Raw genomic sequence first — 24,358 nt, forward strand, 5'->3', positions numbered from 1 at the left:
CACTCAACTCTAATAAGAGAACTCTATTATTCTAACGTCTTAAGCGACAGACGGTGAAATTTCATAAATGATTTTTGATTTTTTGCTCCGTTAAACTCTGTGATAAAATTGTTTTCAGATATTTTTTAAATGAAACTTAAAAGAATATCTATTTATTAAGAAATTAAATATGCATTATAATATACACCTACTTTATATATGTATATATTAATATATATATATATTATTTTATTACAGTTATAATGAGGATTTAGGTATCATTCTACATCTAGTTTGGGATAATTTGAAATTATATGAAATTTTTTTATTTTCATTTAGCAAATCGTACTCAGGTTATTGATGTTCTGATTTTATCAAACCGATGCACAATATTTCCAAAACAGTTTTACATTGCCGTGCTTTATTCATTATTTTATAATTTTACATATTTTTTTTTTCTGTTTCATTTGATTTTTATGTTAGTCGGTATTACCTACTATAAAGTCGGCATGATTAGAATTACTAATTACTTCGTTTCAGTTTCCACAATATTATTATACAATTTTTATTATTTATAGACTTTGTAAAATCTAACTCGCCACAAGTCATTTAAAATCTATTGATAAATATTTATCAAATTTATCAGAAATAGAAAGGTACAGGGACTTCCCTATAAATATGAACTCTAGTTATGTTACTGGAATATTATATGGGTACTTAATGAACAAAAAGTCCCTTCTGTACTCAAAAAGAGTAAAGTACTCACTAGAACATGAAGTCATATTTCATAATTTGTAAATTGGAATTTGAAAGCAATTACGTTCTATTAACATTAAGAGTTATTAGTTGATAAAATTTCAAACTCAAATACCTTTTGCTACGCCTACGTCTTATGTAGCCTATAAATTATTTAAGAAACATTTGGTTCGGAAACTATTCCGGACCGAATTCCGGACCAAAAAATTCGGAAACTAGATTCCTTATGTAACGGTAATCTTTATTTATAAAGATTCATTAAATTAAAATATCTCTCTTTGCGCTGCCTCGGTATTTTTATATAAATCATAAAACTTTGATCTTATAGAAATAAACCCCTATTTACTAGTTTTTTCTACTAGTCACAATATAATAAGAGTAATTATGAATGTAAGTGTCTAATGTAGAGATGGAAAGATGTATAGTCCTAATGCGTGAAAAACAACATAAGGAGTAGTTGGTAGACTTTTAAAGTACAGAATTGCAGTAGCGGCGTTAGGGTAGGGCGCGGCTGGCGCCCCTTTATTTCCTCTCGCTTATTGAGCAAGGCCTACTTACTCGTAAATTCCCTAAATTTAGCGAAAATATCGTTATATTGGCAACACTAGAATGGACGCAGTGTTCAAATCGGAGCACTGCATTGCATGCATTTAATTTTACCGGGAATTCCCGACCATCAAGAAAAACATTATCTATCTCTTTTTTACGTTTAAATTAGAGAGAGTTGATATTATTTTTGACGAAGCGGAACACACTCAGCTCATTCTGATTCATAACATCGGTGCACGCACTTAAGAGAATTATTCCAATTATTTTAAAACAGAGAGACGCAGTAATCAGACGGTTCATGCTACGTTGCAATAGAGATGTTCGACATTCCTTCGTTCCGACAACCGAGTGACATTAGTTTTGATTAAAAGTTGAAATTTAAATTAAAGTAGATTTTTTTTTACGATTTATTTAATTAGGTGAGTAAAAATTTATTTTAACTATTTATACACTGAAAAAAATATTTATTTGAGCCAACTCAGATTTATTTGAGGCAAAGATATCGTATATTTAGTTATGGCCAAATAAATATTTAATTGTGGGAATGATATGAATAATTTGAGTAGTTTAATTGAGTGAAATAAGTGATTTATTTGTGTAAAAGAAATGATCCAATTGCGACAAATTAATAAGGGCTTCAAATAAATGTATAGTGTCGCAAAATTTTAGGTTATTTGACACAAATTTAATATCTTCACCACAGATATAACAATTACTCACCACAATTACATTATATATTTCCATCAACTTATAAAATTATTTCAATCACCTGTCATATTTAGTTGTACCAAATATTCGTCATTAAGAAATATAAAAAAAAGCCAAAAAATAAATTAATTTGGGACAATTTTTTTTTCATTGTATTTATCAAAATGAAGAGGTTACATTTGTTTTTTTATATATATTTGGGGCCCGGCGGGGAAACCTCCCGAACTAACATGATATTCTACGATATTGATGAAATTTTGATACGGAGATAAAATGGTTCCCGAGAAAATACATAAATTACCTACTTTTTAATGCGGGAAAAAGTCTCATTCCCACGGAAACGTGATGAAGGAGGATGATCGCGATTTTTTCGTAAAAACTCTAAGCACTATCACAAAACGCAAGCTTTTAAATAAAACATTTCACAAATATTGTTGTCATGTCAATGTTAAAATAGGTACCTAGATTTTTCTGGAACTTACTTCCCGTGTATAATTCTATCGCGAATACAACGCGTTTTTGGTCTTCCTCGACCACTGACGCTATAACGAAGTTTTATTGTAATTTATTTATTTTAAGAAATGTTTGGACTTAGAGGTATTTAACTTGTTGCAGATTTTAGGGATTAACTAATTATTAGTACAAAATGCCGGAACATGGTGATCTTATCAAAAGAAAACAATTTGGATCACAATATAGAAAACGGAAAGCAAAAAAAAAGGAATTTCAAAAAACAAAAAAAAATAATAATATAGATAAATATATCACAACACAAAATTAAAACCTGAATGTAGCATCAACATCTGGATTTACAAACGGATACATCAGTAGTGGAGCCTTTCTCTGAGATGTCTGTTGAAGACATTGATGCCGAAGTTTCCCAAAGTGAGGAGACAAGTTGTGCTATTATTACAAATGCTGCCTAGGATGACTCCATCTTTACAAAAACAAATTCTAGATGACATCAGTACTGTTGTCCCGAATATATCGGATCCAGCCACTTGGTCACTCAATCGAAATAACAAAATTATTGATCATATAATTACTAGTGGCCCAGTGCAAAACAAACATTGATAACTATCAGAAGAATGATACAGGGCGACATTTCTCTTTTCTCTAATTCTCATTTCACAAAAAAAAAAACTTGCAAACAATAAAACTATTCAGCGTCATAATATACTCCGTTTCTAAGGATCGAGTTTATTGTTTTAAGTGGTTGTAGTTCAACGTCGAGTTTAGTATCTGAAGGATATAACGACTGGAAACACTTGTCTGAAATGTAAAAAATTCATGAAATAAGCACTTCTCATAAGAAGTTTTACCTTTCATGGATTGATGCTGAACTACGATTAAAAACAGCAAAAACAATAGGTTGCCAAGAGCAACATTTGATTAGAAAGGAAACTACAATATGGAATAATGTTTTGTCTAGATTACTGCATATTACACTTTTTTTAGTTGAAAACAATATGGTGTTTAGAGGTACTTCCAACAAACTATATACGCCAAATAATGGAAAGTTCTTGGGCTTAGTACAACTGCTAGCCACATTTGATCCAGTTTTGCGGGATGCACATACGATAAGCTATGAAGGGTGATGTTTCAGATCACTACAGCGGAATAGACATTCAAAATTAATTAATAGAGCTGATGGGTAAAAAACATAAACACACGCAAAGAAATCAAAATATTATTCGATTCTAGCTGATTGTACTCCAGACATTAGTCTTGTAGAACAACTTTCACTAACAATAAGATTTGTTGATTTATCATCAGATGACGCCCAAATATCAGTAAAAGAGCATTTCATAGAATTCATACCTATCAATAAGTCGACTAGTGAAAGACTGACTGAAGTTATCATTTATGTTTTAAATAAATATGGACTGGAATTGAATAATTGTAGGGGTCAGGGATATGACAACTGGGCAAATATAAAAGGAAAAAATATTGGGATTTAAAGGAGAATTCTAGATATAAATCCCTTAGCCGTTTATGTACCGTGTGGCTGTCACAGCTACAATCTCGTACTCTGCGATGCAATTAATTCATCCGTAAAATCAGTCACTTTATTTGGAGTACTTCACATTATTTTCAGCTTCTGTTCATCGATGGAAAATTCTAATCGATTACTTAGGATTATATACCATAAAAAGGTTCAGTGACACACGTTGGGAAGCAAGAATCAGCAGTATTAAAGCAGTCCGTTATCAAATTAGTGCCATTCATGACGCTTTATTTACTTTAGCTATTGAAACTCAGAAAACTGATAGTCAAGTCTCTCATGAGTCTAATACTCTAGCCGAACAGCTAAAAGATTTTAGTTTCATAGTGTCATTGGTCGTTTGGTATGACATACTTTTTCAAATTAATATCGTTTGTAAATATCTGCAATCAACAGACACACATCTCGGTAAATGTACAGAACTGTTGAAAAACTGCTGTACTTTCTTGGAAGAATATAGGAATCCAGGCTTTAAAAGCTTCATTTTAACGACGTAGGAATTAGCTGAAGAACTGGAAATTGAACCTGGGTTTAGAGCTACGACAAGAATTCGATATGTTAAGAGTCCAGCTGGTGAAAGTGCCCGCGATGAATCTATAGCTTCTTCGGAAAAAAATTTAGTTTGAATTTTTCAACTCTCCTTTGGACACTACACTAATTTCAGTCAATGAAAAATTTGAACAATTAAATGAGTACTCGGAATATAAGTCTTTTTTGTACGATATAAAACAGTTTCCGGAAAAACCTGACCTTGTCAAACTCTGTGGTGATCTCCAAATAAAATTAACTGCAGACTATAAATCAGATATAGATGGGTGTATGTTTTGTGATGAACTCATAAGTCTAAAATCTTTTTTGCCTGATCAGAATGTGGCTACCCCTTGTTTTTGTTTTAAATTTTATCAAAGATCGCAACTGTATCCAAATTTATAGATAGCAATGCGCATATTATTAACTATACCTGTAACGATTGCTAGTGGGGAGAGGAGTTTTTTAAGCGTAAGCTGATAAAAGCCTATCTGGGATCGACAATATCGCAATTCCGATTGATAAACTTGGCAACTTTGTCAATCGAGAATGAAATTGCTGAAAACCTCAATTTTGATAAAATAATAAAAGAGTTCGCCGACAGAAAGGCCGAAAGAAAAGTCAAATTTTATTGGTTTCTTTTTAATAAATGGTTATTTATTTTAATAAATTTCATTATAACTTTTTCCTTTTTTCATATTGGTTTGACTTGCAGTTAGGTGGCGCCGTACAACCTCGCCCAGGGCGCTGGTAGTGCTAAAACCGGCACTGCCGAATTGTATAGCTAAGAATAATACATTACATATATCCATTCATTCTCCTTATATAAATACAATGTTTGACAAAGACCTTTGCCATTTAAAATTCAGAATATTCCAGTAATTTTTGTGAAATGATCGGATCCTCTCTAAATAAAGTCGTTCATTCTTATTGGTGGTCAGATTACACAAACTTCGTCTTAACACTAATTTTAAATCCGAAGTACCTTTAAAAAAGCAATAGTCATTATCTATTTTAGGTTCGACTTCCACCGGAAACGTTAGAAACAGGATTTCGGAGTAATAATGTGTGAGCATAGACACAGGTCCATTAAAATTACATTTTTTTTATATAGCATCAGGTTTGGTTTTGTCCCATTCAGCCAGAGCAGCATTTACCAAACAAACGTCAATAATAATTGTATCTAAGAATTTATGAGACTAAATACGAAAATAACAAATTAGTCACCTACTCTTTTTCAAAGCTCAGTTTTTACTTTAGGTTTAAAATATATATTTTTAATTACTATGAAAAATCTATTAAAACTGAAAATAAAGGTAGTGGGAAAAGGGAAATTCGCAGGAAAAGTGCTTACGCCATGGCGTTATGTTACGTTTGTTTACATTCTTTATTCAGTTCTTGCCGAGCAAAATGTAACAAAATCTGTTGGTCAATTTAATAAATAATTAGTATAGTTGCTTTCTTGAAGTTCCTAAAATAAAACTCTACATTTGCTCTGTTCAACCAAAAAAAATCCTTCTTTAAATAGTCTTTCATTTTATTATTTTTAATTCGTCCTCCTTAAAACTTCCTACTTTAAATCAGCGGGCATAACAAAAAACAAAAACCATTTTAATCTAGCTATATAATTTTATTAGAACAAACACCGCTGTAAATAATGACAATCTAAATACTGAAGAAAAAAAAAATATGCAAAAATAGCAACACAATAGTCGAATATAAAATAAAAATTAAAATAAACTAACACCAATTTCAGAAACGAAGTGAAAAACAGTCTATTAGTATGAGTAAAATTTATTTACAACTTGTACTCTTTTAATATTTATTATTATTATTATTATGCTCAGTAAATGCTTGGCATTGAATAAAAAGAAAACTGTTAATATAATGGCACGAAGGAATGTCTATAAATGGCAATCCCTTGATATACTATTGATATTATTTATTATGCATATTATTATGAACCTCATAACACTCTTATGGATACCTATTTAGGTAGTTTACCGACTTCATATAAGTATGCAGCGAAGAGTTTGATCTGAAAAACAAATTAATATATATGAATGAAGTCGAATAAATTGTGTTTTATATTTAATAAAACATTTTTTGTGTTAGTCTTAAAATTTTATAGGAATCCAATATCCAAGTTACAAAAAAAAAATTAAATAAATTGTTAGCTACAATCTAAATATTGTAGCTTCCACAATAAATAAATATAACAATTTTTAAAAATACAATACATGCACAATACTCTGACTCTCCCAATAGATATATCAAACCAATAGAAAGTTAAGTTAACTCTCGATCAATGGTCCAATGAAGTCAAATCAATGCTCGATCAAAGAACCAGTCAAGACAAATCAATTCTCGATCAATGAGCCAGTCAAGTCAAGTCAATTCTCGATCAATGACCAAATCAAGTCAAGTCAAATCTCACCCCCTCTATATAGTTCCGGACGTTGATCTTCTCGTTCTGTGAGTGCGCCATATCGTCTCCCGCGCCCATGGGCAGCAGCAGCACGTTCTTGGCGCTGGCCTCTTGGAGCGTGATCGTCACTGGTATGGATCCACCCTCACGAGACATGTCCGGCTCAGTCTATACAACCATTGGTTACATCGAACTATTATTTATTGCTCACTAGCCTTTCGGAATAGTTATTTCTTTATTATTTATAGTAAAAATAGATCATTCATTAAAAAAAAGTAGAGCAACTTAGTCAATACAGACAAAAATAAAAATGTTGGTATATGTAGTTCATATTATGTACCGTGTCTTATCTGTTATTTTAATATTACCAACAGACACGCCAGTTTTATGTGTTTACAAAAGTATTGTTACATACGAATCTACTCTATTGCCTATCTTTATGTGATGCTCTAACCTAGCAGAGACATGTATAGAACAAGGCTACACTATTTATTTTATTTTTTAAGATTTCTCTTTCTTCTTCTCTCATTTTATATCTCTGTCTCTTTCTACCTCTGTTCTCTATCATTCCGTCTCATTGATGCCAGTCTTTTCTATGGCAATCTCGGTAATTTAAAGTCAACATAATATTATACATATATATGATATATTATACCTTGTATATGAGTCGTGTGGCTCTAGCAGCGGCTTGGTAGTGTGGATGTTCAGGGTTCTCGGTCCAAGCGCGTCCGGACTGAGCAGTTATACGCATCTTGTTGGGAGACCCGCGTTCTTCCCACTATAAAAAATACATATAATGAATAAAGACATACAATTAAACATTATTATAATTTTTCAATTTAATTTGTGCAAAATCAATTAAACTTTTTTTTTTAACACGTAAACATTTTTTTTTTTTCAATAGTAACGGATTTATGATTCACTAAAAAATATATATTATCTAGAGTGTTCACAGTAAGAAATGTAAACATAGTAATTATTGCAAATGGCCAATAAATGACTGTAATTATAAATAAGTGGTTGGGAAATTTTAACAATAAGTAGTTAGTTATTTGTACTGAGTATGGAATTTTAGGTGCAGTTACTGTGCAATGTGTGATTTGTTTGTATGTTTGTTTCTAAAAAGTTTTCCTTTAATAAAATTTCCTCGTCCGGGATACGAACCTGTAACCTCCAGTGTTGCTTTTCAATTACATTACCAACTGAGCTATCGTGCCCTGATTCTGGTTAGTGAATTAGCGGTTTCTAAGTTCTAACGGTTATATATTTTTCAAGGAATTTTGAATACTATATTTTCTACCTTCAGTTTGATCTAAATATTGTTTTAGTATAAAAAAATATTATTATTTGTATTATATATTACCTTCTTGTGAACATAGTCAAACACAAGTTTCTCGACTTCCTCCGGCTCCTGGTTAGGGACGATACGAATTGAGAATTTTCCAATGACCTTCCCGGGGATGACAGTCTTCGCACCAGGCTGGAAGGCAGCGCCTGTATAAAAAAATTATATCTCCTAAATTATTAATTTTATTTAAAAAAAATACACAATATGAAATAGATTAAAAATTACGTCACTACTCAAGAATTATTCTTATTTACTTCATTTATTTAAAAGACTTCGTTATGTTTATTTACCCTATCCTATCAAACGATTTATTTCTGACAAATTCAAAAAAATATAACCAGGAATTATTTTTTAATTACACTTAATAACTTCCACCTAGCAAAATAATTTCTCTAAAACCAGCCGTTCATCTTGGAGACTCGAACTAAAACCGAAATTTCGCCACAAGTCTGTTTTAAGAAATTCAACATGGAGGATTTGCATTTTCATTTACACATCTTCAAGCTAGGTAACTAATTAAACTTATGTTTCTTGATAAAAAACTATATATTCAGTTTGAAATAAAACACTTGGTAAGAATACATTTCAGTTACAAAAAATAGCAAAGGACGTCGACAAAAAAAAATACATACTTGTCGTAGTAAAAATAATAATAACTTTACAATTAATTTAATATACATACATATTTATAAAAGCATCCAAATTTATTATTACGAAATATTCCCTAACGTCTTGTTTGACAATTTAGACACAATGTATTACCAAGGTCATATAAATTTAAGTCTATTTGATTCTCATTGTAACACGGACACATTCACTTCCATTCAATTTTCTATACATCAAACATGTAGTATTTAAAATATATGTTTTTCAGGCAAAATGTTTGTGTATTTTTAATTATTTTAATTTCAGATAACGTACTTAGAAGTCCATAGATAATGAAAAATTTGATATCCACAATATAATAGATTAAATAATAATTATCAATTAATATTAATAGCTTAAAATGTTATCATTATCAAATGTACAGTCTTTAACACCTTGTTTGTTCATCTCATTTTCATAAACATGTAAAACCTCCTTTATAGTAATATTAAAGGAGTTTTTATATATCAAACCTACCACTTTTCTTTTTCATCCTACTTTTATATAATATTCATACTATACCTTCAATTCCATGGAGTGACAGGCTTGGATACCTCCATCGGTGCATCAGTAGTTGTTCCTTTACACCATTGTGGGCCAGTTTATGGGCGCTTATTGATTGTCTATAAATCAAATTATTATGAGAATTTATAATATATAAAAAGAAATTAAAATAATAAAAGAGTTATCTTCAATAAAAAAATATATAGTAAACAAGACAATAATAATAATATTTTTTTAATTAAAAATAAATCCTCATTAAAATAGTATTTCATCTTTTGGTATATTCAATAATGTTTTTATCTCTATAGGCATATCTTTAAAATTTTACTGCTAATGGCTGTTGTTACATGTAATTAATAAAATGTTATCTCCGGCGCGAATGAAGCCATAGCATTAACAAAAAATCTAAAAGACATTCAAGTTTAACTCAAACACAGATTCAGTCACTATTATAAAATACCATAACTCCAGAGACATTCCACGATAGCTTATCTAAATAAATAATGATAATATCATAATGTATCAAATGTTTAGCAAATATCATATACTGTGTAAGGCAAATTATGAAATGCTGTGTAATTACTCAAACAAAACGACATGTCTTTGTATATTATTAACATTAATTATTCATATAATAAACAAAAGAAGAAAATTAAACCAGAAAATCGATTATTTATTACAAACAGGATCATAATGTATTGCTTACATCCTTTTTGTATGTTACGTCTTAGCCTATGTGCATTTTTTATAACTATTTATAGAAATTAATTGATTATTTCATTTTATACCTTAAGATATGGGTAACCAAAAAAGGTTTTACTGTAGCAAAATATAATAATCTTTGTTTATCTAATTAGTTTATAAATTGTACAAACCTGTAGGCCTCTGGGTTGAAGTCGATTGTATTGTACAGTTTCTGTTCATTATCTGTGAGCGGTGCTACCGACTTGTATATGTCGGTGATTAAGATCTTACCATCTTTATCAACCAGAGTGTTCATAAGGTATATGAGATCGGACATGGCTGTAATGAAAAAAAATTATGTTCATTTAACAGCACTAAATAGCCATTAAAAAAAGGCAATCTATGTTTTATAACTCGAAACATTGATGAGAATGCATTAATATCAATCAACAGATTACCGTCGCGATGGAAAATTTTATAATAACTTTACATTTATAAAAATTATACATATTCAAAGATATAGTGAAAAGACCAGACATTATTTAATTTAGTGACATCAGCTGTTGTGATATGACAGATAATTTTGTGTTAAGGGCAATAACATAGATATTTATCAGTTACATAACACAATGAATGTTTTCTATCACTAATATGTATATGTATAATATATATATATATATATATACTTTATATTATGTAGCATTTTATATTTTGTACTTTCAAAAAATGCCATACAAATATATACATTTTTTATCTCAGTAGCATTTTATTCCTAAAAAAGAGGAATAAAAACAAATGAAACTTTTTAATTAAAAATTGTCTATTAGAAAATATATTATTTACTTATATATTTTTTCTATGCAGTAGTGTCATGTAATAACTTTCGGTATGTACCTATTATGAACAATACAAAATTATCAATCAACCTCACATATGAGCCTGATATTCTATCATACAATGTAATTTATTGTCAATGATTGATAATGCTTTGTTACCAACTCAATACATGATTCATAGTTTTGTGCCATGATAATTTAATAATAGTTACATACATTTGCAAAGTTAATAACTATATAACATGTATTGAGATATGCCCAGATACCTTCATGTACAGTTCCTCCATATACACCACTGTGGAGATCCATTTTAGCGCATTCAACCTCCAAGAAATAATAGCTAATGCCTCTCAGACCGTAAGTGATGCAAGGTTTAGTGGTTCCCAGCCAATAGTTGTCAGAAATACAGACAAAGTCCACAGAATCAAAGAAACCTTCCGGCTTCAATTTCTGCATTAGCAACTCATCAAGACCCTCTGAACCAGATTCTTCCATACATTCAAATACGAATTTGAGATTCACTGGCAGCTGTGTTTTAATAGAAACATTTTTAGAGGAATAAAATTGCATCTTTTGAGTGAAATATCACTTAATTTAATTATAACATACCTCCTCGCCAGTAGCTTTGTATGCATTGATAGCATGAAGCCAACCGAGTACTGGTCCCTTATCATCTGTAGCACCTCTACCAAACAACTTTCCATCACGCTCCACTAAATCAAATGGTTCAGATTCCCAGCCATCAGATTTAAGAGCAGGTTGGACATCTAAATGGCCATAAATGCAGATTGTATTTTTTTTGGGATCCTGTAGATGGAAGAATCAGAGAATGCAATATAATATTGTAACTATGAATAATATTTAATTTAGAAATCTAAAAGGTTTTTTACTTACATTTTCAAGAACGCCAACCAGAACCGGTGGTAGTTTTACTTCCTTGCCATCGAAATTCTGATAACCTACATCTCTTATTTCAGTCGATGCACCGACTTCTTTTAACTTGTCCCTCATCCAGTATACCATTTTAACGCATTCTTCTCGGTATTTAGGATCGCAGGAAACCGATGGAATTGCAACAGCATCCTTTAATAAGTTTTTATAAGATTCAACATTCTCATCAACATATTTAAAAATTTTTGGTAAAGTTTTTTCTGCCATCTTCAGTTGTACGGGCTTGTACCGAAATGGATTAGTGTGGAAAGATGACTTGATTTTATTAAAACTAAGTGCAGTCGCTATCGCCGGCTGTTTTGAAGTATAACAAACACGTAATGCTTTTGTTATTAAAGACATTTCGCTAGTTGACAGATAACTCCACTTCTTGACTTTGACGTTTTATTGTAAATAGGTAGTTATTTTTGGTAGATAAGTAAGAAAGAGTTTAAAATAGTAGGAAATATGTTTAAACAAATAAATACCGTTATAGGTTTACGTCATAGTTATTAGTTTTAATAAACACAGTTACTAGTTTAAATAATGTTTAAATGTTATTATAATTTTAAATAAATGTCGTTATTTTCAAAGACTAATATGAGCAAAATTCAGTGTTGTTTTAGGTTGTAACATACTTAGAAATATGCCCGTATAGACCATACAGATTTAATTATTTATTTATGTTGTCACTTCAGAAGGTAATTAGAACTTAAATTAATTTTGTGTCTTCTTTTGCACGTATAAAAAAATGTTTCATATAAACCTGGCATGCATTTCATGTCAGCTAAGCTTAAGGTCAGGAAAAAATAAACTATGAAAGGAAGTCAACACAAGATAATGAAGTTTATTAGTTAATTATTTTAGCGAGGCTTTTATTTAAAGGGAAAAAAAACAGTACATATCTTTTAGTAATAATTTATTGCAATAAAAATTAATTTTCATAAAAACAATCAATCCATACCACTCATGTATTACTATTGAATAAAAAAAATTGTACAGCATCGGCAAAACATACAACATTACAGACTCGTTTATGGTTTTAACTTAAAAATAAATTATTTTTTTAGGCGTTTGCAAGCATTTTACATTAGTCAAGAATCTTCAAGTTATCATTCATACTATTAATTATTATCATACGCTATTTTTTTTCATTTTAATCTACTTATTACATAAAATCTCTTGGAATGTGTTGCCTCTCTTTGATACACAATTCTGTATGATATATGACAAATATTTTAACAATTTACACTTCTGATCACCCTGAAAAGAGAAAAGGTTATTAAATTTCACTTAACTAATAGTCATAAATATATATACTAAAGTCTAGCCACACAAAGAATGTGTTTCTGATAGGCAGTGATCACATGGGTAATGTAACATTGAACTAGACTATGAAGAATAAATTTTCAAATATCTTTCATGTTCCTTAATTATGAGTGATTTCATCAAAAATTTAATAATTTCTAACATACAATAAAAGTTTTAATTTCGGATAAAAATTATCAACAATTAATATAATTAAAATATTTTTTTAATCATACTATGTCACTGAACTGTTCCAATGTAATCTCCAGTGTACTAACCCATTATCCGCGACAGGCGTCAGGAATATAACACTGGCGTGTCTTTGCAGCCAGTAGGTGGTGACGGCCGCTAGTATGGTTGTGAAGGCTCCGGCCGCGGCCGCCACACGGGCGCCCACACCAGCTGCACGAACAAACACACGCGCCCACAGACCAAGCCACACAGACTCCGTCCATGTAGAGAACTCCCCGGATGTTATGTTATAATCTGTCAGATTATTTTTTGCAAGTGAAACAAGGTTGCGTTAAACGTTTCATGGTCCTGGGGAGGGGGATTAAAGAGACAGAGCGAAAGGGAATGCGTGGCGCTCGAACGCATGCGGGCAATCAATTGTGATTTTTAAGTTATGTTAAGTTTGTCTCAAGGAAACAGTAAAAATTCCTTAAAAATCAATTTCTACCCCCTTCCTGTTTTCATTTCAAAATTACGAAGTTTCACTTCTCACGCGCGGAGCGACTCCACGAACAATTTCTTGATTATTATTTATTAATGATATATTTTTCAGATAAATGAATTACAAATATTAAAACCCTTAAAAAATGTTCACAAACCTGGTTTAATAAACGCTGGACTAATAGCTTGACTAAAGTTCATTGTTGTTTGTATACAAATACCACTTTGATTCCAACCTCGAAGATAGTAATATGAGAAGCCCTATAAAAATAAACACATTTTGTAAGCTCAATGTGATTTCTTAAATTGTCAGTATTGCCATGATGGCTCACAAATTATCAAATATAATAATATGATACGTAAAATAAACTTATGGTGAAAGAAATTAATACGTTAAAAACTTTTGTGTTAATAATTAAAAACTCCTAGTAAAAGAAGAATATAATTCCCTTCTTCCACGCACACAAAGAAAAATTAACCTTATATCAGATTCAAATAAAGTCTATAATTTCAGAGTACTTCAATATGATATAAGGCGTTAAAACGAACCGGAGTGCCGATGTTATCGCAGGCGGTCCTATTGACTTGTATGTGGGTTCCCGTGAGCAATGCCAGGAGATGGCCGGAGTACAGCGCGGCTGGTGTGGACAGAGCAGCGACCCCCACATACAGGGGCGCGGGCCTATCGTCAGGGGGCGTGTCCTCGTTACTGTAGTAGTCCGCAGCCACCAACAACCTGCAAGCCTGGCTTCGGAGGAAACAGTACAGCATTTCGTCCACCTGGTAAAGACAACATTTTTTTTTTCATTTTAATAAAAACGTCACATTACAAAACCATAGAATAAAATTTCGTGACAGAGATAATTAATAAATATTTCAGTATAGTCTAAAAATATAATAATCGTGACAAAAATATAGTAGCTGTTTTGTTTAAATATGTTCGATAAACAATTTAAAAAACTTACCAAATGTGCGGATGATGAAATATTTCCAGCGTACGCGGTTCCAACGATCTGTTGGTACAACGTATGTGCAAGTGATGTTGACACACGAGCTATCTTAACTTGCGCCTCATTCTCTGACATAGTGCCGTTCGCTATTAAATCGTCCGTTGGTATAACTGAAGGCCAAACAAAAAATTTCGTTAAATTTGAAGTCTATTGTTACGTCTCGCTTTTTGTTGATCATTTAATAGTGTTTTAATTAATTTGCAGTAACCGTAATCCTGAAAGGTTATGATGGAAGTTTCCGTTAGTTAGTCATGGTATTTGTCATCTATCGCCAAAAAAATTCATGTACGTGAACCCCTTTTCTTCGTATTATTTTGAGGAACTATTATTCGATGAAGTAGGCAAGATGAAAAACCAATATGGAATTCTTTTAGGGTCAAATGCATACCTAGCCTATAACGGATATTTTATAGAAATGATATTGCTGGTGACTAAATATACATACACTAATAACATTTCTCTGCTTAGCATTTTCATACTTAGACTCGATTATATTTTTCAAACTTTTATTTATACTTCGATAATTTAATATACGGGTAACACTAAACCGTCCTGGTACTTAGATGATAGACTTACATTTTCCATCATTACTGATGCTAATATTGTGGTACGAATAACCAATGCTATCATAGTCATCTAATGCCGATTCATAGTATTTATTCGTAAACTTCCCTAAGTGGTCGACTAACAATATCTCCGGTAGTTCCCCGCTCTCAGTCGCATTGGAAAGAATTTTCCTAAACGAATGTAGGGAAGATGGTGGCATGTTTATAGAAAACTCTGATTCGATGGTCATATTATTGGTCTGAGAGTATGAAGACATCTCAGCAAGAAACTCTGTAACCTGAGAAAATAAATTATAATCTTTAAATTGTATATAATATATAAGTATACTACTAATATATTTTTACAAAGCTTTTCGATTTATACATATTTAAATATAAAACAAACTTAATTTCTAATATTAATCTTCGGTTATTTTGTTTTTCACTATTTATTAAAGGTTACATACTTACTTGAGGCGGTATAGTATATGTATAAGGCGCGTACGCGTACAGCGGCCAATTGGGGTTGTCCTTGAACAAATTCAAGGAGCCACCTAATTGTCCCAATTCCACATGTAGGTTGATATCCTTGGAAGTGATGGGAGATAACGGCGGCCACACCCCCTGAGATATATCGTACGCCACCCTCTGAGATCCAATATAATCATATGACTCGCCATTAAACAATGTGAAGAGAACATTTTTATCTGGAATAAAATGGTTGATTAAATTCTTTAATTTAATTAAAATTTAGAGGTTCTACTATTAATATATAAACCTCGTGACAACAATTAAACCGCAATGTTTATAAAAAATATTAAAATTACTTTTTTATCTATGTAAAAAAATTATTGACTGCGTTTTTTATATCATGGACTCACTATATGAAGCGGCTTCAGTTTGAGGTATCATTTGTGACAGTGTGGCCGCTGTAGTTATTAGTGTTACCAATCCGACAACTGCACTAGCTGCTCCGGGTGCCACACCTAAAATTACATAAAATGTACATAAGTAACTCATTACTATACATAACTTATCGTTTAAACATAATGAAACCTTTACATTCAACAAATAGACCAAATCACTGATATATCATAATACTTAATATATTTCAAATATTACTGACTTGATAATATGTTATCTATAATATAAAAATAAGTCGAGTTTTCCTTCCTGACGCTATAACTCCAGAACGCACAAACAGATTTCCACAGTTTTGCATTTGTTGAAAAGGTCTCGGGCTCCGTGAGGTTTATAGCCAAGAAAATTCAGGAAAATTTCAATAGAAAAGCGAGAAAATAGGGATATCATTTTTTTTAATACAGCGCCATCTCTGATACATAGCATGTACTACAAACCAATATTTTAAGAAGATGGCGACGGTGCGTGACACATTGTTTGACAGCTACTTATTGTTTTCTTCTCAGTTAATTTCATGTGACAAACCGGTGTGAAATTGTGAAAAAAAAGTAAAAAAAATAAGTTATTCGTTTCTTAACATTTTAATTGGAAACCATCAAAACAATCACGTGTATTGTGTACATTTTTATTCAATTTCAACAGCAGGTATTTGTCTTTAAGGTGGTAAGTTGAACTGTGTAAATTACGTGGATCGTGCATTTGAGGTTAAATTCACCACTCTGCCCATAGTTAAAAATGCCTAGAGGACGACGTGCGAACATCGGTCGCCGCACAAGACATGCAAGTCAGCAACAAGTGTATTCACAGAACTTAAGCGAAGAAAGACAAAATATAATAAGAGAAAATGCCCGATTGAGACAACGCGTGAGCACACGAAGATCATTGGCATCATACAATCGCTTGGCATTCCAATATGATCCCACTGCGAACTACAGTGATGATGAAAATTTAAATATTGGACCAATGACGACTGTATGCCGATATTGCAATGCGTTAAAGTTCAAAAGAGAAACGGCTGGATTGTGCTGCGCAAGTGGAAAAGTCAAACTGGATCCATTACTTACACCACCACAGCCACTGAAACCATTGTTCGATGGAAGTGATCCCGATTCCAGCCATTTTCTTCAACACATCCTTGAATACAATAACTGCTTTCGCATGACTTCCTTTGGAGCTAATATCATTCGAGAAGGCGGCTTCATGCCGACTTGCAAGGTAAAAGATACAACACACACGATCAAAAGTTACACCATATTCTTTAACAAATTCTTTAACAAATGATTGTTTGCAATTACAGATACAAGGACAAATATATCATTTGCATGGTTCAATGGTGCCAACACCAGATGAACCGCATCAATTTCTGCAAATATATTTCATTTCGTCGATGGTGGATCAGCTGAATGTGCGGTGTAATATTCAGGGAACACAACAGTTAAAGAGACGGATTATTGAACAGTTGCAAGCATTTTTTCACGCTAATAACGCTGTGGTTAATATGTTCAAAACAGCATTGGAACGAATGCCATCGGATACGCACAAATTTGTCATAAGAGCGGATTGTACCCCAACAGGTGAACATGTGCGAAGATTCAATGCACCCACCGTTAATGATGTTGCTGCAATTATTGTTGGCGATCCAACTAAATCGCGAGACATTGTCGTTCAGCGAAGAAGCAATATCATGCATCGTGTAAACGAGACACATCGTTTGTACGATGCGTTACAATATCCAATCATTTATTGGCAAGGGCAAGACGGATACGACATCACGTTGAAGATGGTCGATCCAATTACAAGTAAAATATTCACACACTAATTATTGCTATTATTGGTTTCCATTAACAATTCATTTAATTTTGCATTTTCAGGCGTATCAACGAATAAAAATCTAAGCGCAATGAATTACTATGCGTATCGTATGATGATTCGTACACATGAGGAGAATGTCATTCTGAAGTGCCGTCGGCTATTCCAGCAATTCGCTGTCGACATGTATGTCAAAGTCGAGACAGAACGTTTAGCGTTCATCCGATTCAATCAGGCAAAGCTACGATCTGAGGACTATATACACTTGCGTGATGCTATTCATTCAGATGGTGATGTTCAGAGTATTGGACGTCTGACGATTCTCCCATCATCTTATATCGGAAGCCCACGCCACATGCACGAATACGCTCAAGACGCTATGACGTACGTGCGAAATTATGGAACTCCCGATTTATTTATTACGTTCACTTGCAATCCGAAGTGGACGGAAATTGAACGTGAGTTGGAACCGGGCCAAAAACCGCAAGATCGCCATGACATAATAGCCAGAGTATTTCAGCAAAAACTCAAGGTCATGATGGATGTGCTTACTAAGTATCGAGTTTTTGGTGACACACGTTGTTATATGTACTCGGTGGAATGGCAGAAGCGTGGACTACCGCATGCTCATATCCTAACTTGGTTGCTGAACAAATTACATTCAAATGAAGTGGATGACATCATATCAGCTGAAATTCCTGATCCAGTCACTGATCCCCATCTACACGACATTGTGACGACACAGATGGTGCATGGACCGTGCGGTGCATTAAATCCATTATCGCCTTGCATGACTGATGGAAAGTGCACAAAACGATATCCGCGACCGTTAGTTGCTGAAACAGTTACAGGGAACGACGGATATCCAGTATATCGTCGGCGTTCAAAAGAAGATAATGGTCGAACTATCAAAGTTAAAGTTCAAAATCAAGAGATTGAGATCGGAAATGAATTCATTGTACCATATTGCCCGCTACTATCACGAATTTTTGAAACACATGTAAACGTTGAGAGTTGTCATTCGGCCAAATCAATCAAATATTTGTGCAAGTACGTCACAAAAGGCAGCGACATGGCTGTGTTTGGTATTGCGTCGGAAAATGCGAATGACGAAATCAGCAACTTCCAAATGGGCAGATACGTCAGTACTAATGAAGCACTGTGGCGATTATTTTCATTTCTAATTCATGAAAGATATCCCACAGTTGTACATTTAGCAGTGCATTTGGAAAATGGCCAAAGAGTTTACTTCACTGAAGCTAATGCAGCACAACGAGCTGAGAGACCACCATCGACAACATTGACTAGCTTCTTTGCAATGTGTGAAGCAGATCCATTCGCAGCGACGCTGATGTACGTTGAAATGCCTAAGTATTACACTTGGAATCAATCAACAAAGAAATTCCAACGTCGCAAACAAGGAACCCCAGTTCCAGATTGGCCACAGGTGTTTTCCACTGATGCACTAGGTCGCATGTATACTGTTCATCCTAGAAATGATGAATGTTTTTATTTGCGACTGCTGTTGGTAAATGTACGTGGACCAAAATCATTTGCGCATTTGAAAACTGTGAATGGCCACCAATGCCAAACATATCGAGAAGCATGTCAACTATTGGGTTTGCTAGAGAACGATTCTCATTGGGATTTAACACTTGCGGATTCAGTTGTTTCATCAAATGCGTACCAAATACGAACGCTGTTCGCAATTATCATCACCACATGTTCTCCTTCACAACCAATTCAGTTATGGAACAAATACAAAGACGACATATGTGAAGATATCTTGCATCGCTTGCGCATTCAAACGAATAATCCTGACATGCAAATAACCGATGAAATCTACAATGAAGGATTGATTCTGATTGAGGATCAATGCTTGACTATTGCAAACAAGCTACTGATTGAAGTAGGAATGATTGCACCAAATCGATCAATACACGATGCATTCAACCAAGAATTAAATCGAGAGCTGCAATACAATGTTGATACATTGCAGGAATTCGTTCAAAATAATGTGCCGTTGCTGAATGAACAGCAAAAACCAGTATACGAAACATTAATGCAAGCGGTGGACAATAATACTGGTGGTCTATTCTTCCTGGACGCATCTGGAGGAACAGGGAAAACATTTGTCATTTCATTGATTTTGGCCACTATTCGATCAACAGGTGACATAGCTTTGGCGTTAGCATCATCTGGAATTGCGGCGACTCTTCTAGATGGCGGTCGTACTGCACATTCTGCGCTTAAGTTGCCACTCAATTTAAACACAATTGAGACTCCAACATGCAATATTTCCCGATCCAGTGCAATGGGAAAATTGTTGACGCAATGCAAGCTCATTGTTTGGGATGAGTGCACAATGGCACATAAGAAATCACTTGAAGCACTCAACTTCACACTGAAGGATCTTCGGCGAAATAACAACATTTTTGGCGGCTTGATGATATTGTTGGCAGGCGATTTCAGGCAGACGTTGCCAGTAATTCCCCGTGGAACGCCTGCAGATGAATTGAATGCTTGCCTGAAGGCATCACCTTTATGGAATAACGTAAAAACATTATCGCTAACCACTAATATGAGAGTTCAACTTCAAAATGATCAAAGTGCTGCACAATTTTCAAAACAATTGTTAGCTGTTGGAAATGGAAAAGTCCCAGTTGATGCGACATCTGGATTAATTACTCTTACCAACGACTTTTGCCGATTTGTAGACTCTCAACTAGCTCTTATTGAAAATGTTTTTCCAAACATTAGTGAGAATTATCAGAATTATGCTTGGTTAAGTCAACGAGCAATTCTTGCCGCAAAGAATAATGATGTACACGCACTGAATTTCACCATTCAATCAAAAATCGATGGCGATTTGGTGACATACAAATCCGTTGATTCCATAACAAATCCCGATGATGTAGTACATTATCCAACGGAGTTTTTGAACTCTCTGGAGTTACCAGGATTTCCACCACATAACTTGCAACTCAAAGTTGGTACAGTTATTATGATATTGCGTAATTTGAATCCACCGCGACTTTGCAACGGTACTCGACTTGCGGTAAAAAGACTTATGCCGAATTTGATTGAGGCAACCATTATTAACGGAAAGTACGCAGGTGAAAATGTATGTATTCCTCGAATACCAATGATTCCGACTGATCTTCCGTTTGACTTCAAACGATTGCAATTTCCAGTTCGCCTTGCGTTCGCAATGACAATTAACAAGTCGCAAGGCCAATCGCTTAGTGTTTGCGGGATAAATTTAGAAAATCATTGTTTTTCACATGGGCAGTTATACGTTGCGTGTTCACGAGTTGGGAAACCATCCGCTTTGTTTGTATTAACGTCAGACCAAAAAACAAAAAATGTGGTTTACCAAAGAGCACTTCAATGAAACGGTTAATTTGCGGACACGTATAACGCTTCGATTCAGTATTTACTTTGGATTCACTTTCATTTACTTAGAGAAGTTCAACTAAATAACACTTAATTTTTTTAATCGAAATGAATTCATTACTGTTGTGAAATGAAATAAAATTTTTCATTTCAAATATAAAACAAAAAAAAAATTTTTTTCTTCATCTTTTAATCACCAAACGAAACGTTACATAAAACGAAGCCATCTGGTGGCGAAACGGAGTTCGCCGGGATTGCTAGTTTTATAATAAATGTTGATAGTTTAAAATACCAAAATATAAAATATACTAAAGATCTCACCATCAAAGAGTGATGCTGAATCCATTCTTGCTGTCACTAAAATTACCTGTTTCTTTTCTTTTGCTGTTTCCTTAAAACATAACAAGGTAATTATGATTTCAAATGTGAATTAATTCTTGATAGTTTATGCAAAACCAACCTTTGGCCGTGGGAATAAAGAATAGTATACATTGTAATCTCCAAGTGGGTCACACATCTTAATAGCTATTCCAAATATTGAAGTTGCTGACCTGTTATAAAAAATAACATTCCAAATACAAATTATATTAAATATATATATATATTATATTCCTAATTATATGAAATATATATATATATATATATATATATATATATATATATTATATTCCAAATACAAATTATATTTATAGCAGTAGAACCTTTATGATAGCTACCTCCTTAAACACACAGCGGTATTAACAGCAGCATACATAAATGAACTTAATTGTAAGGAACACAACGGCCTGCCTTTCTGATTATCCTTATCAAGATTATATCTGGAATAATTAAGTTTATATAACATTTTTTACCTTTATATTAAGTTCTAAATGAAACTTTTATCTAGGCCATATGTAATATAAAAAAATATTAGAGATGATAAATATGCCATGGTGAAATATATATTCTAATCAAGAATTCAACATACCTATCATGACATTGTATAATTTTATCAATTTCTTGAATTCTAGAACTCGGCAGAAAGAATATTGGAAAAGGTATATCTCTCCTCAAAAGACCAGAACCATTCTCATTCCATACAACATCACCAGCACACTGGCCATCAGAGCCAGCTGAGTTTTCATTCGGACATTGAGTTTCCGGACTGAAGAATTCAGGTCTAAAATCAAAAATATAAAAAACGAAACCATTATCCATCTCCTAACATATTACTCTAAACATTGTCATTTGATTTACAAAATTAAGATTATGTTCGAATTAAGAGAAACGAATATAAACTTTATAAAGACAAGATTTAATACTATATTTATTGTCATAGCATAAAATCCATTACTGTAATTTATAATAAGTATATTGAACATTTAAAATTATATTTATATTAAGAATAAATAATATTGTATTATTATCTTACCTTTCAGTAGCATTTTCATATAACAAAATACCAGCCACATTTGATGGTTCCTGCATAAAAAGTTCTATGACCTCATTGAAAACTATTGTATTGACAACGGCCACATACGGACCAGCACTTGAGTTGTATATCATCCATTGGGCATCTGATATATTGGAAATCATATGAACTGCACCCACTGCACCATTCAAGGGGGCTAGGAAAAAAAATCGATTTGTGCACTAGTTACAAATATATATATTAATAGAAAAATAAAAATATAAATTGACATAGCTCTCCGAAATTGGCATTTCTGGAAGTAAACTATTGTAGCAATTATAAGTACAAAATTGATTCATGAATTTGTAAATTTATATTGAAAATTGACTGAAACTCATACAAAACATGATACACAAATACGACTGTGTTTGATATCATACCAGTGTAAAAAATATTAAACTGACATAGTTGTTTGAGTTTGTTTGACTTTGTACAGAACTATTAAGTGTGCTTACATGTACATCCTGCTTGGTGAGTACCATTCAATCGTCTGAAACAGGCAGCACCACCTTCAATAGATGAATAAATCTGTTCATGAAGCCTTTCACAAGCAGAATCTGAAAATATAGTTTATACTATATTTAATTTAACACTCAACATTTTAGGCATTCATTTGCAGCTAGGTATACGGTTTATTAGGTAACAGTTTAAATGAAAGGATATTTACCTTTTGATAGCAATATTACTAAAAACCACATAAAAAAATTTAAAGAACTCATTGTATAGCTATTTGTTATGATATGGAGGCACTAAATATATTTATGAAATATTAAAGTATTCATAATTTATACTTAAAAAAGAAAATTTACGATATTTATTAGAATTTACTGTTTCTTATAATTATGCGTCAAGAGTATTATTAAGTTTGCTTATGTATAAACTAAATGCCATTAGTCAGTTGCCAGAAGTCATTACTGTCACTTCTCACTAGTTACAGTTATTGTATTTGTCCTAAAAGCTCATACTTTTGCCTGTTTTGTCATTATTTGACTTTAAAAGCAGAAATTTTAAATAAAATTACGACAACAACGACTTTTCATTATTCAATATTTTGTATAATATATTTTTATGATAAGACTTACCACTTACATAAAAAGAAGGGACATGTTATACTTTAGATTTTACTAAAATTAATTTCATAAGGGTATGAGATATTGTTTATTTATAACAATTTCCGTCAAAATATATATAAATAAACTACCTTTTTGCTTTAATTGGCATTGTTCACATATATATTTTTTTTATATTATTACGTGATTTCAGATTTAAATGCCGGACTAACAATTTATTACATTGATATTTTATGAATATTAATTGAATATTTAGAGATATCTTCATAAAAAATTT

The 24,358-nt window shown here is 32.5% G+C and overlaps 3 protein-coding genes across 4 annotated transcripts; 1 reads left to right on the forward strand and 2 right to left on the reverse strand.

Moving 5' to 3' along the window:
* Positions 1 to 6,134: 6,134 nt before the first annotated feature.
* On the reverse strand, positions 6,135 to 12,265 carry LOC116767711 (cytosolic non-specific dipeptidase). The gene is made up of 9 exons (XM_032658202.2): positions 11,865 to 12,265; positions 11,580 to 11,777; positions 11,237 to 11,498; positions 10,326 to 10,473; positions 9,469 to 9,569; positions 8,317 to 8,447; positions 7,609 to 7,731; positions 6,963 to 7,121; positions 6,135 to 6,563 (listed from the first exon to the last, which is right to left on the reverse strand). The coding sequence occupies exons 1-9, from the start codon at positions 12,261 to 12,263 to the stop codon at positions 6,513 to 6,515; spliced, it is 1,572 nt and encodes a 523-aa protein (XP_032514093.2). The 5' UTR covers positions 12,264 to 12,265; the 3' UTR covers positions 6,135 to 6,512.
* Positions 12,266 to 12,802: 537 nt separating this feature from the next.
* Positions 12,803 to 23,875, reverse strand: LOC116767629 (nicastrin). Its single transcript, XM_032658082.2, has 15 exons — positions 23,679 to 23,875; positions 23,467 to 23,568; positions 22,973 to 23,168; positions 22,529 to 22,720; positions 22,278 to 22,379; positions 22,022 to 22,112; positions 21,883 to 21,952; positions 16,317 to 16,421; positions 15,907 to 16,142; positions 15,467 to 15,734; positions 14,846 to 15,000; positions 14,430 to 14,660; positions 14,039 to 14,141; positions 13,487 to 13,694; positions 12,803 to 13,163 (listed from the first exon to the last, which is right to left on the reverse strand). The coding sequence occupies exons 1-15, from the start codon at positions 23,728 to 23,730 to the stop codon at positions 13,139 to 13,141; spliced, it is 2,136 nt and encodes a 711-aa protein (XP_032513973.1). The 5' UTR covers positions 23,731 to 23,875; the 3' UTR covers positions 12,803 to 13,138.
* On the forward strand, positions 16,769 to 21,808 carry LOC116779733 (uncharacterized). Of its 2 annotated transcripts, none has more exons than XM_061526868.1 (4): positions 16,769 to 17,019; positions 17,086 to 17,571; positions 17,654 to 18,155; positions 18,228 to 21,808. In XM_061526868.1, exons 2-4 carry the CDS (start codon positions 17,092 to 17,094, stop codon positions 21,557 to 21,559), a joined length of 4,314 nt encoding a protein of 1,437 aa, XP_061382852.1. In that variant the 5' UTR covers positions 16,769 to 17,019; positions 17,086 to 17,091; the 3' UTR covers positions 21,560 to 21,808. The 2 variants fall into 2 exon arrangements, with proteins under 2 accessions (XP_061382852.1, XP_061382851.1); XM_061526867.1 differs by having other exon boundaries at positions 16,769 to 17,001.
* Positions 23,876 to 24,358: the final 483 nt, after the last annotated feature.

This window comes from Danaus plexippus, assembly GCF_018135715.1.
Source record: "Danaus plexippus chromosome 3 unlocalized genomic scaffold, MEX_DaPlex mxdp_30, whole genome shotgun sequence".
In the NCBI taxonomy this organism is placed as follows: Eukaryota; Metazoa; Arthropoda; class Insecta; order Lepidoptera; family Nymphalidae; genus Danaus; species Danaus plexippus.

Coding starts and splice junctions, on each gene's coding strand:
- LOC116767711 (XM_032658202.2), bottom strand. CDS start 12,263: ATGTCTTTAATAACAAAAGCATTACGTGTTTGTTATACTTCAAAACAG. Junction 11,499..11,579: donor ACAAAGCTACTGGCGAGGAG/GTATGTTATAAT, acceptor ATTAAAACACAG/CTGCCAGTGAATCTCAAATT. Junction 7,732..8,316: donor TTGACTATGTTCACAAGAAG/GTAATATATAAT, acceptor TATTTTTTATAG/TGGGAAGAACGCGGGTCTCC.
- LOC116779733 (XM_061526868.1), top strand. CDS start 17,092: ATGCCTAGAGGACGACGTGCGAACATCGGTCGCCGCACAAGACATGCA. Junction 17,572..17,653: donor GCTTCATGCCGACTTGCAAG/GTAAAAGATACA, acceptor TTGCAATTACAG/ATACAAGGACAAATATATCA. Junction 18,156..18,227: donor GATGGTCGATCCAATTACAA/GTAAAATATTCA, acceptor TTGCATTTTCAG/GCGTATCAACGAATAAAAAT.
- LOC116767629 (XM_032658082.2), bottom strand. CDS start 23,730: ATGAGTTCTTTAAATTTTTTTATGTGGTTTTTAGTAATATTGCTATCA. Junction 16,143..16,316: donor AACTGAAGCCGCTTCATATA/GTGAGTCCATGA, acceptor ATTTTATTCCAG/ATAAAAATGTTCTCTTCACA. Junction 14,661..14,845: donor TTTCATCATCCGCACATTTG/GTAAGTTTTTTA, acceptor TGTCTTTACCAG/GTGGACGAAATGCTGTACTG.